This window comes from Botrytis cinerea, chromosome 13 (assembly GCF_000143535.2).
Source record: "Botrytis cinerea B05.10 chromosome 13, complete sequence".
In the NCBI taxonomy this organism is placed as follows: Eukaryota; Fungi; Ascomycota; class Leotiomycetes; order Helotiales; family Sclerotiniaceae; genus Botrytis; species Botrytis cinerea.
In genome coordinates, this window is record NC_037322.1 from 354,782 (window position 1) to 367,778 (window position 12,997).

Sequence of the window (12,997 nt, forward strand, 5' to 3'; positions counted from 1 at the left end):
CTAGGTAATTACATACACATCGCTCTCCGTAGAATCTGTAAGGGTCAACGGAACGGGTACGGTAGGTCAGCTCTTCTTTATTATATGGGGTTTGCGTCATAGTGAGGGGTGATATCTTGTGAGAAGCTATCCACCATACACGACGACGTACTTTGTAGATGGCTTAACAACTCGAGACATTGGTAGAAATTGCTAGATGGCACTGCTTGATTCCATTCCATAGCCCTTTCGAAATCGACTAATGAGAGATAATCAATGGGCGTCTCACACAAGAGGAAATGTAAGCCGAAGCCAATCGATCTAGCTTCGATTTCATCTACCAAACAATGCCATGTTAATGCCAGTGATACTGCTAAGCAAACACCACCAAAAGAAAACCTTACTGTGATGACACGTCGTCATATAAATACACCATGTACTATGCTTTCGAGAATCTAATTGTGTATGTTGGTAGTATTGTACCGGGTAATGTGAAGCATCTATGCGAGGTGTCCTTAACTACCGATGTACAGTGTCCTCAACTACCTATGTAAAGTGCCCTCGCCTCGATATACATAGGCATGTATAGATATGGATATGTGTGTGTATATATCTCTCCTTACTCCTCATGCCTCAACAATGAGTAGGAGATGGGGAGATCTCCACCATGTCAATGCCTTGTCGTAGCTGATACACTTCTGGATCCATATACATCCCTTTCATCCACTCCATTTGGGGTGCATGATGAATAATAAATGATTCTTATATTTAACGTTAAAGTTATTCTTCAGAAGCTGCAAGTGTGTCCTTTTCTACAAGCTTCTTCCATTATCTGCGATAAGTGACTCGGATTAACTATTTTCCGTGCCTATCACCTAACCGAACCAATCATCACACCCCAATGTTCATTTGGGACAGATTTCCATTTCATCAAGAAAGCTTTAATAAAGTCGACTTCTTCCCACCTTTCTCTTCCTTTTTACATTCTACATTCAAGAATAGATTTCTTTCTACAACACACAATCTTTCCCAAAAACCATCTTGGTAAACATATCATCATGGCCAGTGGAAACAGATCTTCCCTCTTTGTAGGGTTGTCTGCAATCTTCTACCTTGTACTTTTATTCTCTCCCCTCGCTTTCTTCCAAACAGCACATGCACAGTCCGATCAGGACCCTCTGCAAGAATCTTATGGCACAGGTAAGCTTTTACCACACTTTGCCCCCCCCCAGGAAGAATCTCTCTTACTAACAATTCTGCCATCTAGTTATTGGTATCGATCTCGGAACTACTTACTCTTGCGTTGGTGTGATGCAAAAGGGCAAAGTTGAGATTTTGGTAAACGATCAAGGACACAGAATTACACCCTCATATGTCGCCTTCACCGATGAAGAAAGATTGGTCGGAGATGCAGCCAAGAACCAGGCTGCTGCCAACCCAAAAAACACTGTTTTCGATGTCAAGTAAGTTCTCAATTGCATCTGATTCACTAGTTTTCAACACTGACAGGTGTCCTTTTCAGACGTATGATCGGTCGCAAGTTTAACGACAAGGATGTTCAAGGTGACATGAAGCACTTCCCATTCGATGTTGTCCAAAAGGATGGCAAGCCTTCCGTACAAGTTGAATACCAAGGAGCAAAGAAGACCTTCACTCCTGAGGAGGTTTCCGCCATGATTCTTGGAAAGATGAAGGAAGTCGCCGAATCTTACCTCGGAAAGACTGTTACCCACGCAGTTGTTACTGTTCCAGCCTACTTCAACGACAACCAAAGACAAGCTACTAAGGATGCTGGTATCATTGCCGGCTTGAATGTCCTCCGTATTGTCAATGAACCTACCGCCGCAGCTATTGCTTACGGTTTGGACAAGACTGGAGGTGAACGTCAAATCATCGTCTACGATCTTGGTGGAGGAACTTTTGATGTTTCCCTTCTCTCCATTGACCACGGTGTCTTCGAGGTTCTTTCTACTGCCGGTGACACTCACTTGGGAGGAGAAGATTTCGATCAAAGAGTTATCAACTACTTCGCCAAGAAGTACAACAAGGAGAACAGTGTCGATATCACCAAGGATCTCAAGACCATGGGTAAACTTAAGCGTGAGGCTGAGAAGGCTAAGCGTACTTTGTCTTCCCAAAAGACCACCCGTATCGAAATTGAAGCTTTCCACAATGGCAACGACTTCTCCGAGACTCTCACCAGAGCTAAGTTCGAGGAACTCAACATTGATCTTTTCAAGAAGACCCTCAAGCCTGTCGAACAAGTCCTTAAGGACGCTAAGGTCAAGAAGGGTGAAGTTGATGACATCGTTTTGGTCGGAGGTTCTACCCGTATTCCAAAGGTCCAAGAACTCATCGAGGAGTACTTCGGAGGTAAGAAGGCCAGCAAGGGTATTAACCCTGATGAGGCTGTTGCTTTCGGTGCCGCCGTTCAAGGTGGTGTCTTGTCCGGAGAGGAAGGTACTGAGGAGATTGTTCTCATGGATGTCAACCCATTGACCCTTGGTATCGAGACTACTGGAGGTGTCATGACCAAGTTGATCCCAAGAAACACTGTCATCCCAACCCGTAAATCTCAAATCTTCTCCACTGCCGCCGACAACCAACCAGTCGTTTTGATCCAAGTCTATGAGGGAGAACGTACCATGACCAAGGAGTAAGTTTCAGCTCATCTATACATTTCAGAAATATATGATTCTAACGAGATTCTTAGTAACAACAACCTCGGTAAATTCGAGTTGACTGGTATTCCACCAGCACCACGTGGTGTCCCACAAATCGAGGTTTCCTTTGAGCTTGATGCCAACGGAATCTTGAAGGTTACCGCTGGTGACAAGGGTACTGGAAAGTCTGAGTCTATCACCATCACCAACGACAAGGGACGTCTTACTCAAGAAGAAATTGACCGTATGGTCCAAGAAGCTGAGAAGTACGCCGATGAGGACAAGGCTACCAAGGAGCGCATCGAGGCCCGTAACGGTCTTGAGAACTACGCTTTCAGCTTGAAGAACCAAGTCAACGACGATGAGGGTCTTGGTGGCAAGATTGATGAGGATGACAAGGAGACCGTAAGTTATCCATTACTTCACTATCAATTTATTTCAAGCTAATCATACCCTTAGATTTTGGATGCCGTCAAGGAAGCCACTGAATGGCTCGAGGAGAACGCTGCCACAGCAAACGCCGAGGATTTCGAAGAACAGAAGGAGAAACTCTCCAATGTCGCCTATCCTATCACCAGCAAATTGTACAGCGGAGCTGGTGGACCAGGTGGTGATGATGAGCCAGAGGGCCACGATGAGTTGTAGTTAGTTAAGGTCTAGATACGGAATTGATACACTGCACTTTGTGATGATTTTTTTCTTTGATTGGTTCGGATGGATGGACCTATGTTAAAGGGAAGGTACATGTAGGCAAAAAAGGCTTTAGAGCTATGCACTGTAATCCATTGGGGGCGTCATTCATACAAAAAGAATTGAGTATTTTGAAATTTTGACCTTGTGTGTGTGTGCTTTCTCTCTCACGTGATTTGCTGTTCTTCCACCATTATTTTGATATCATCTTGATCTTGATGATATTGCAATCTGACATCGTATTGTGCCACTTGTTAGTTGACTTCAAGCAAGTCAAGTTTGGGTGTCAAACCTTGAGTCGTGAGGTAGAGGGAGAGAGTATGGATCTAGAGATTTTATTATCTGACATACATTACCTATCTAAAATGAGTAACTCGCATTCTCTTAGTGCGGACTACTCACTTATATGAAATGCGCCATATAGTCCGTCTTTCTTTTCCTAGGGACTACAAGATCTATGAGAGAGCTTCCCAAGATACATCATTTCCAAACGGGATTTCTTCAAAACTTACCGTCGGCATTCCAACCTCCTTTGCGATCTCCTGAACAACCCCAGAACCAGCCAGCCCGCTATCCTCGAATCCCCGGTCGCTCTCCAACCTATAAGCCAGCCCCGCTTCCCTCTCCGTCAGCTCCTCATTCTCCGGAAACAACTCAGTCCGAAATTTAACGTCCGCCAACTCTGCCAATTTCAATACACCCCCATGTAAGTGGTCCCCCGTCCCCTCTCTCCTCCTTTCAGCCACCTTCTCTGCAACTTTTAACACGGCCGACGCTTGCCAAAATCCCTCTTTTTTCTTCACCATTTTCAGAAGCTCTATCGCCTGTTCATATAAATGGGGATTTGGAGCCGACATGGCTATAAAATATAATGAAGCAATAACTCCTCCATCTGCTGTTAGGAAGTCATCATTATACATTGATGTTGCATGTAGGATCACAGAGCGAGAAATATCGATAATAGCCTGAAAGCGTTGGGTTTCAGATGCAGGTAACAGATCTGTTTCTACTCTTGAATTGGCGCGGAGATCGACGACGAGAGAGAGCGATTGGTAATGGAGTTTGAGGAGAAGACCTCGATGGATTTCAGAAGAGTTCCACTTATGAGCGTCCGCGTGGCATAGGCCATCGAAAGCGCGTTTCCAATTTAACATACCGATATTAAAGGAGTGGAGAAGTTTAGTACGATGTGGAAACATGGCTTCGAAATTAGCAGGCCGCTCGTGACGAGATGTCTTTGGAGAAACGGCTGTGAGAACGTAAAAAACGCGTAGTTCGTAGTATTGCTGTGCGATGCTTGCGGCGTGGAGACTAGGGAATCGATCTCCACATTCTGGCTCGTTGGAATTGTCATTGGGAACTAAGAGTGGCTTGCGAGAATCCCAGAATGAAGTCGCTTGGACATCGAACCGAGTGACTATTTCTAAAATATTTTCTTGGGCCTGTTTTACCGCTGGTCGAACATCTTGTAGTGCCCATACATTGTATACCCGCAACCCATTCTCCAGATGTTCCAGTGCCCTTTCATGATTGCCTTGTGCATTTTCCAAACAGACGAATATTATGCAACAAGCTAATGTTACTTGTATTTTGTCATCAGATTCAAGGGAACGAATATATCGGATCGATTTATTATATTGTTGAAGATACACTCGCTCGGTGGCAGCAGAAGGTCTAGACAAATGTTCATGCAACGCCGAAATGGCAATCACAGCATGAAGAACCGCAGGGTAAGCTTCACTGAGTTGTAATATCATTCGACGCCAGAATTCGGAATCTTGATTGACACCCATCAATCCATACATTGTTCTATGACGAAATTGATCAAAGTATCGATGTTCTTTACTGCTGCGAGTCGAACCGAGTCCTGGAAGAATGGTGACGCGACTCTGTGCGTGGTTTTGCGAAAGCACAATGGCTTCATCTTGAGGATTGTGATATTCGCAGATTCGACCGGTGCTGCTGCATCTTATGCATTTTGGTTTCCCTTCGTCACATTTTATATGTCGGATTCTTGAGTTGGAGTTAGCCGACTTTTCCTTGAAATTGTGCTTGGGGGCTTGCAACTGCCAACGTGGGAGAATTAGAGATCAGAGGTACACAAAGTGCAATTGGTAGTCGCCATGATGCGGTTCTTGAGGCCGCTCAGTAACACGGACCAATGTTGCTCATCATGATAATCAACGGGGGGGAAAGTATGGCGTTGAGAAAGACAGCAAATGCAACGTAATGTAATGTGTAAAATACATACTTGCAAGTGAGGCATGCACCTCTAGATTTTTTGAATTTAGACCGAGACCTCTTTGCTTTGGGGGGAAGAGGTTCAGTCGATATACGATCAGCCATAATGCATTTTATAATCCAAAGAAGATGCACCAAGAATGGGCACCGAAGAATGTTTTCCGTTGAAAATAACAAAAGGGGGAGAAGAGGTTGACGTTTTGAAGGATTGTAATTGCACCGCCTTAAAGCTAGGTACGGAGAATTATCGTTAGTCTAGCCATCTTAAGTTGACCAATTGTATCATCAAGATTCAATATTCGCCAATTTTGTCCCCCTGTGGTCGCTGATAATCAGATATGCAACAAAACATTTCTATGCTCCTTTCACGTGAATTCGATTTTTGGAATGAGTGTGATTGGCTGAATTAAAAGCCTTGTGATATAGGCACATAACCTCGTCCAAACTTTCAACACCATCTACGATACCAAAGCACAAGTCTAGGGGGTGAGAGCTCTAGAATTATTATTCTGAGCGGGTATGGTTGGATTAGATTCGATGTGATGACATCGAAAATTGTAGAATCCTATAGCATGTGTGAAATTTGTCGCGAGGAAGTGAAGTGTATGGCTCATTCGCGAATAGAAACTGATGTCGAAAAGGGGGATGCTAGATAATCACAGATATAATCATGGACAATAAGATGAAACAAAGGGATAACATGCCAAGCTCAGTATATTTTTGGTAATAAAGACGAAATATGGAATATGTATTTTATTATGTCATTCTCGTGTATATTCCCAAGATTCTATATAGAAAGCATTTATATTAATTTCCTTCCTCACACAAGAAACATATATAGCGAACCTAATCCTCAATCTATAAATCTCTCGCCCTTCCCCCCTTTGCCTATACTCACCCTCCATCCTTCCTCCCACCATCCATCTACTCCAACAATCCCGCCGCAACCGTCACCCCATCACATCTCAAAATAACCCTCTCAGGCGCCTCCAACGGCACCGGGACCTCCAACTCCACAATCACCCTTGCCACCTGCGCTGGCTTAACAATCCTCGGTTTCTTCTTCCCCATCGTCTTCCCCGTGCCCTTATCTAACACCGCCACTAACTCCTTAATCTTACCCGCAGTATGCATGCGACCCCTATGAACATCAACTTGCATTGGCGTCAAGAATTCAAATGCCAGAACCTTGGCTGTGAAAGTTTTGATGTTACTGATCGGTTGACTAGGTGTGCAAAGCACATCGCCGATTTTGAGATGCGCTTGGTCGATATCGCTAAGATGGATTGTGATAATTTGGCCCGCGACTGCCCAGTCTACCGGTTCGTTATCGATTTCGAGGCCTTTAATGAAACATTTTTCGTTGCTAGGTTGCGCTAATAATTGATCGCCAACTTGAAGAGAGCCGGCGTCGATACGTCCGGATATACTTAATGGATTTTGGACGCCGCCGCGGAAGATATCGCCGATGGTTAAGCGAAGGGGTTTGGTCAGTGCTCTGGTAACTGGCTCAGAATGATCGAGTTCCTCCACGAGAGTTGGTCCTGTATACCATGCCGCTGCTTGTTCTGTTGATTTTCTTGCGATGTTATCACCATGAAGGCCAGAACACGGTATGAACTTGATGTTCTGTTCTTGGAATCCAGCTGCTGTAAGGAAAGCAGAAACTTGTTGTGAGATTTCATCAAAACGTTCTTGTGACCAACCGACGGTATCTAATTTGTTGACTGCTATAATGATCCGTTGAACACCCATACTTCGAGCCAATAATGCATGTTCTTTAGTCTGTCCCTTCAATCCCGATTCAAAAGATCCAACACTGGCGTCAATTACTAACACAGCAAAGTCTGCTTGACTTGCTCCAGCAATCATATTCGGAATGAAATCGCGGTGACCAGGGGCATCGAGAATTGTAAATGTTGTCTTTTCGGTTTCGAACTTGTTCATCGCAATATCGATTGTTACTCCCCTGCTTCTTTCCTCCGTTCCTTGGTCCAGAACCCAGGCAAGAGCGAATGAAGATTTGCCCATTGCCTCTGCCTCTTTACGATAACGGTCTACTGTTCTTTGATCTACAACTTTTAAATCGTAAAGCAGACGACCCATCAAAGTGCTTTTTCCGGCGTCAACATGACCTGTCAAGGTTAGAAATCGGAGTAAAGACTTGATAATATTGATATACCTATAACTACAAAGTTCGCAGCATTTTTACTTTTGGCTTTCTCGAATTCTGCTAAAACATCTAAATCTTTGCTCTTTATCTTATGTGTTTCAACTTCAGTTGACCCCTCTACTTTTGCTGGTCCTTTTGACGGTCCCTTTTTTCCTTTACCAGCGGCTACTATATGATTAGTTTCATTTCTTTGATGTCGCAGAAAGTACCGAACCTTTCGACTGCGCTGCTATGACAACGTCGTCTGGACTAGGTCCTGAAAAGGGGTTAGCTGGCATGATCAGGACTTCTGAAGTATATGGCATGGTAAAATTGTTCTCCAGCGGGCGTCTCGGACTTGCGCTTGCAGTTTGAAACATGGTGCTAGCGAAAGCAGATGGGCTAGCCTGGTAGACAGGAGAGGATTCTTCAACTGCGGGCTCAATCTCTGTCTTATGGCCCCTGGATGTTGGTTGTGGCTTGAGAACCTTTTCGTGAGGGTTGGAATCTTTGCGTTTCCTCAATGGAAATCCTCCATGTTTCGCATCTTTGGATAAAGAGTCGCTGCTACTTAGTGTAGGTTTGTCATCGTGCGGTTCCGTTGCGCTTCCACTTCCACTTCCACCACCAGTTTGGTCTAGAGAGAGATTGGCCATAGGCTTTTCGACCTCCAAGGCCGAACTCTGCTGTTCTTGTGCCTTCTTTTTCCGTGCCGCCGCTAATGCCTGTAACTTTGACATCTTTGGAGCACCTCCAGAAGAACCTCCCAAAAGCCCGCCTGGATATTGTGGTGGAGGTGTGAATTTTGCAAGACGTTCAGGAGGTATATTGAGCCATGGCGTATCGGCAAAGAAGTTTTTGGCAGACGAGATTGTAGTATGTGCTAGGGAAGAATAATCTCCATTGTAGATATCTATAATTAGTGTTAGCTAAGAGTCACATTAAAAAAGGGGGCAGCAAAGGGTAAGACGAGGAACCCACCTCCGGTCCATGTAATGTATGTGTTTTTATGCGACAAAAAAAAGACCAAACGCAAAAAAAAAAAAAAAAACACCGAAAAACTTTCAAGGCGTAATGAAATTAACTCACCAGAACTTTTCTTTCCAGCAGCTTTCTTGGTAACTTTAGGCGTTAAAGTACCGAGCAAGTATGTGACTGACTTTTCTATGTCGTAATAATAATGCCATAAGGCTTCTTGTATTTGCTTATCCGTGAAATTGGTCGAGTCGGCCGGTAAGATTTCGCGTACTTTGATTGCTCCTTCTCGCATTTGCTCTTGATCTTCTTCGCTCAGTTCTTATAATGCGCATTAGCCAATGTCTGCGAAAAGGCAGTCAGAAATGTGCAAAGATCTCATTCATACCTTGACCAGCTTCCTCCTCACCGTAATCTTCTTCGTAAATGTCATCTGCGTCATCATAATCGAGCGCCATTGCTTTGACAAACTTGTGGCGAGACATCTTGTATTGGATATCGAGAATTATATGTATGCGACCTGTATGATTGTAAATGTGATCAAAGATTTGCTTATCGGTGAGAAATCGAAAGTTATTAAGAAGAGTTTGAGAGAAAAGTGCGTGGTGAGTGAGTTTTTATGTATGAGATGGAAAATAAATTATGGTAAAGGTTTCCAATGGCCGTGGGGTTCGATATCGTCATTGATGAAGCTAGTACTAGCAGTGCGCGAGGGGCTTGATTAGTCACCTCTAGATCAAGAAACAAAGCTCGGGCTCTGAACTATTATCGTCCGAAATAGGCAAGGAGGGAATGTCTACTTGTACTAGTATCATGTTTCGAATGTTCATTAGTGCGTAGATACCTGCCAGAATCTTCCTGATACTAATCAAGATAGCGTCGTGAAAATGAGTTAGCAATGTATGGATGGATGGCGTGTATTATTACAAAGTTCAAGATAGACCATAGAGTGGTGTACACACAGCTAGATAGTTACTGGGTAGGGTAGACAGGTACCAGGAAAGCTTAGCACATAATAGTAATAGTAGACGGACATATAGATCTGCTTATTAGCAATGAACCCTATATAGTCAAAGACGATGATCTCAGAAAAGTCAGAGATTTTACTGTCGCGCTAAGAGGAACGTCTACATAGTTATTTGCTTTCAATGTGATGAAAATATCAAGTATTTTCAAGCGAATTAGACGATGTTTCTAATCACAAATTAAAGACAGTTCTCATTACACTATCAATGTAAGTATACAATTTCCCCCGGGAATATGATGTCCGTAAATTCATTCGATTCCATGATATCTTTTAACTCCAGCCTCGAAATGAACTCCGCCGACTGAGATACTGAGAAATTTATAGACGTGACTCGGCCCAAAAAACGCTTCGCTTCTTTGAATGAACTCAAAGATCTATGAGACTCTCTTCCACTACCTTAGCCTGCGGGACATTTTGTGGCGCAGAGGGGAACGATTCTTGAGAGTATCCATTATAACTTGATACAGGAGGCGCAGGCCATGATTGTTGAGGCGCTGGAGCCTGTTGTTGTGATTGCCAGTATGGAGGTTGCTGTTGAGGAGCAGGATACGATGGCTCCTGGGCGTTTGGTGGTTGATGGTTAAATTGTTGAGGTGATGGTGCATGCGGGTACTGAGAAGGTGATTGGACTGAATACTGTGATTGTGATTGATCCTGTGCTGGCTGGGTTTGATGAGAAACTGGAGCACCATAGTAAGTCGCCGCATTAGGGTCTGTAGATGTTATATTAGTTGGCTCCGATGGTGCAAAATTTGTAGGAGGTTGAGATGGAACACCTTGAGGTGTTTGAGCCTGGGCAGGGGGCTGGTGTTGCTGTTGGGGCGAAAAGGGGGCCGACGGAGCCGAGTATTGAGGAGCAATCTCATTCGTTTGCCAGTTACCAGTATGTTGGTGTTGAATTTGATGACCTTGTTGGGGATAGTTCTCGTTACGCTGATCCAGTGTAGGATAATTGATATCGGAAACAGAAGACCTTTTGTTGTATGCAGGGTGTTGTTGTTGACCAGTAGGGTAGGAGTATGTGGATTGGGGCGGTGCATAAGGTTCTCGTTGAGAATTGCCCGTATAAAAGCTTTCTGCCCCTCCACTTCCATTGGGTACATTAGAAGAAATAGAAGGATACATGCTAGGTCCAGCAGCCTGCTGGGGAAGATTATAACCCCCAATGCTGTGTTGGTTATACGTGTTTGACAAACGTTCCTCAAGCATACGATCATAATACCGCACAACAGTGGAAAGCTTGGCGTGTAAATCAAGTAGAGCATCTACGAAATGTTAGCTAGAGTACATAAAATACTATATAATCACAAACCATGCTTGCTCATTGTTTCTCCGTAGGTGCGGGCCAATTTTGGACGAAGTGTACCGATGCTATCATAAAGCTCTTGGATTTGAGGCTCTCGTAGAATTGTCCCTGGCGGTTGGGTCTGTAGTCTATCTACGAGGGTGGAGAAGAGATTGATGTTTTCTGCCTCAACAGGGGTGAGTTCGTAATCGTTCTTTGGGAGACTGAGATGGCCTGTAGAAGAGTTGTTCGGATTAATAGTGGACTGCTCCTTGATGGTAGCTGTATGCTTTTTCTTCTGTTCTTCCATATCGGCCAGTGATGCTGCAATCGCCGCTTTTAGATCGTCATCTTCTTCCTCTCCAGACTTGCCTGCGTCTGTTACAACTCCTTTACTTGGGGGTTCGCGGGATTCTGGTACAGGCTGAAGTTTCGATTGTGGAACATAGCCAGCCCCAGAGTGACCATTGACCTCCTCCAGACTCATTGCCAAAGCTCGCTTGAGATCTTCATCAAAACCGTCATCTACCCGGGCGTCTCGAGGTTGCATGGATGCATGCGATTTGTGTTTGTGGTGGGATGCGTGCGTAGGGGATCGTTCATTGGTAAATGTAGGACCCTTGGAAGATTTGTCGGTAAGTTTTATGTAACAACCGTCATCTACTCTAACAGGTTGTAGAATGCCAAGATGGGGAAGGGGTAGGGTTTTGCTTGAGCATTGTTGATCGAAAACATTGCCACAATTTCGGCAATGGTGCTTTCGATTTGTGAAGCTAAATGATGTTCGACATCGCATACAGACATCCGAATCTATCCATTCTGGTGGCTTGTAACAGGTCAATAAAAGTCTACGGGGGAGGAATGATCTACTCACAGCACTACTATCCAGCATACTACTTGCGACATCAGTCTTGGGAGGAAATCGGAACCCCTCTCTTTGTAGCGCTCTATAGGTCTCTCCAATGTAAGACAGTTCGCTGCGACCCTCGGTTGCTGTAGCCCAGCTCTGAATCAGCTCCAGTATTTTGTTCTTGACGTCGTCATTAACTGCAGCCCCGCCATATGCCTTGAGAAGTGAAACCAAATTATCCATAAACTCTCGCGATGCAATTTCGACAAGGAAGTGCGAACCGCCATTCTTGACGCAGGTATCCGTGAGCTGTAACCATGATTAGTAAAGATTCATCAATAAATGGAGCCTGATTGTTTGTACATTTAGTGCACTCAGTTGAAAGTTGGGATTCTTGTTGCCTATGCGCCTTTTCAGCGATCGCATAGCTTCATTTGCGCGTACAGTTTTGGAACGGATGACATCGGAAATCTCGAGGTTGAGTGCGATATCTTCTCTGATTGATGTTAGCAGTGTTCCCCCTCTTCTTGATGAAATTCGGGACTAACAAGGAAGAGTTGGTAGCCTTTTCAATCTGCTCATCCAAAGCAGAGTTGGATGCGAACCATCCTGCCATCATCTTGGCGACTTCGAAAGAAACTGTTACTATGCCCGAAGCTTGGCTTTCAGACAGAGACAGGTGTTATAGATTTGATGGTCAGGTATTCGTGATTTCTAGAAAAGGCTGCTTCGGAAGGACGAAGTCGTAAATGGTTGTGTGATGGCTCAGCCTTCTCCGATAGAACACTCTAATGTTTGATGCGGAATGAGATTAAATTAATCCTCATGTAGTAGGTCGATGCCTAGTATGTAGCTAGGGGTTTGCAGTAAAGAAGATGTTTGTACGGAGTGTTGAGGTAGATTGTAAAGTTCATGTTATGCGGAACTGGTCGTAAATGTGACGGTTGAATCAATGGGGGTGGGGTGGCTCTAAAACAAATGACTAATGAAGCTAGACAGCTCTTGTATGTACGATGCACAAGAAATACCTACGATGGCTCGGGATGGGCATTCAATGGCACGTGCTGAGCATCATGAGGGTGAGTTTATTGGGTGTTGATACTCTCACCTTGGTTATGATTCAATTTCAATGCGG

At 44.3% G+C, this 12,997-nt stretch overlaps 4 protein-coding genes across 5 annotated transcripts; 1 reads left to right on the forward strand and 3 right to left on the reverse strand.

Annotated features, from left to right (window-relative positions):
* Positions 1–975: 975 nt before the first annotated feature.
* Bckar2 lies at positions 976–3,443 on the forward strand. The gene is made up of 5 exons (XM_001557090.2): positions 976–1,179; positions 1,247–1,442; positions 1,502–2,635; positions 2,693–3,047; positions 3,102–3,443. Exons 1-5 carry the CDS (start codon positions 1,038–1,040, stop codon positions 3,285–3,287), a joined length of 2,013 nt encoding a protein of 670 aa, XP_001557140.1. The 5' UTR covers positions 976–1,037; the 3' UTR covers positions 3,288–3,443.
* A 183-nt stretch (positions 3,444–3,626) lies between these two features.
* On the reverse strand, positions 3,627–5,736 carry BCIN_13g00970 (hypothetical protein). Its single transcript, XM_024696638.1, has 3 exons — positions 5,584–5,736; positions 3,845–5,345; positions 3,627–3,778 (listed from the first exon to the last, which is right to left on the reverse strand). The coding sequence occupies exons 1-3, from the start codon at positions 5,676–5,678 to the stop codon at positions 3,731–3,733; spliced, it is 1,644 nt and encodes a 547-aa protein (XP_024552451.1). The 5' UTR covers positions 5,679–5,736; the 3' UTR covers positions 3,627–3,730.
* Positions 5,737–6,313: 577 nt separating this feature from the next.
* On the reverse strand, positions 6,314–9,302 carry Bchbs1. 2 transcript variants are annotated; one of them, XM_024696639.1, is made up of 5 exons: positions 9,089–9,302; positions 8,815–9,021; positions 7,961–8,002; positions 7,756–7,911; positions 6,314–7,708 (listed from the first exon to the last, which is right to left on the reverse strand). In XM_024696639.1, the coding sequence occupies exons 1-5, from the start codon at positions 9,183–9,185 to the stop codon at positions 6,498–6,500; spliced, it is 1,713 nt and encodes a 570-aa protein (XP_024552452.1). In that variant the 5' UTR covers positions 9,186–9,302; the 3' UTR covers positions 6,314–6,497. The 2 variants fall into 2 exon arrangements, with proteins under 2 accessions (XP_024552452.1, XP_024552453.1); XM_024696640.1 differs by having other exon boundaries at positions 7,961–8,638.
* Positions 9,303–9,849: 547 nt separating this feature from the next.
* On the reverse strand, positions 9,850–12,793 carry Bcvps27. Its single transcript, XM_024696641.1, has 5 exons — positions 12,411–12,793; positions 12,226–12,358; positions 11,887–12,171; positions 11,040–11,838; positions 9,850–10,992 (listed from the first exon to the last, which is right to left on the reverse strand). Exons 1-5 carry the CDS (start codon positions 12,479–12,481, stop codon positions 10,094–10,096), a joined length of 2,187 nt encoding a protein of 728 aa, XP_024552454.1. The 5' UTR covers positions 12,482–12,793; the 3' UTR covers positions 9,850–10,093.
* Between the last annotated feature and the right edge of the window lie 204 nt (positions 12,794–12,997).

Coding starts and splice junctions, on each gene's coding strand:
- Bckar2 (XM_001557090.2), top strand. CDS start 1,038: ATGGCCAGTGGAAACAGATCTTCCCTCTTTGTAGGGTTGTCTGCAATC. Junction 1,443..1,501: donor AACACTGTTTTCGATGTCAA/GTAAGTTCTCAA, acceptor TGTCCTTTTCAG/ACGTATGATCGGTCGCAAGT. Junction 3,048..3,101: donor ATGAGGATGACAAGGAGACC/GTAAGTTATCCA, acceptor TCATACCCTTAG/ATTTTGGATGCCGTCAAGGA.
- BCIN_13g00970 (XM_024696638.1), bottom strand. CDS start 5,678: ATGGCTGATCGTATATCGACTGAACCTCTTCCCCCCAAAGCAAAGAGG. Junction 5,346..5,583: donor GGTGCATGCCTCACTTGCAA/GTATGTATTTTA, acceptor CTCCAACTCAAG/AATCCGACATATAAAATGTG. Junction 3,779..3,844: donor AGGAGGTTGGAATGCCGACG/GTAAGTTTTGAA, acceptor TAGATCTTGTAG/TCCCTAGGAAAAGAAAGACG.
- Bchbs1 (XM_024696640.1), bottom strand. CDS start 9,185: ATGTCTCGCCACAAGTTTGTCAAAGCAATGGCGCTCGATTATGATGAC. Junction 9,022..9,088: donor TGAGGAGGAAGCTGGTCAAG/GTATGAATGAGA, acceptor GCGCATTATAAG/AACTGAGCGAAGAAGATCAA. Junction 8,639..8,814: donor TGCTGGAAAGAAAAGTTCTG/GTGAGTTAATTT, acceptor CACTAATTATAG/ATATCTACAATGGAGATTAT.
- Bcvps27 (XM_024696641.1), bottom strand. CDS start 12,481: ATGATGGCAGGATGGTTCGCATCCAACTCTGCTTTGGATGAGCAGATT. Junction 12,359..12,410: donor AAGGCTACCAACTCTTCCTT/GTTAGTCCCGAA, acceptor AACATCAATCAG/AGAAGATATCGCACTCAACC. Junction 11,839..11,886: donor GTATGCTGGATAGTAGTGCT/GTGAGTAGATCA, acceptor ACCTGTTACAAG/CCACCAGAATGGATAGATTC.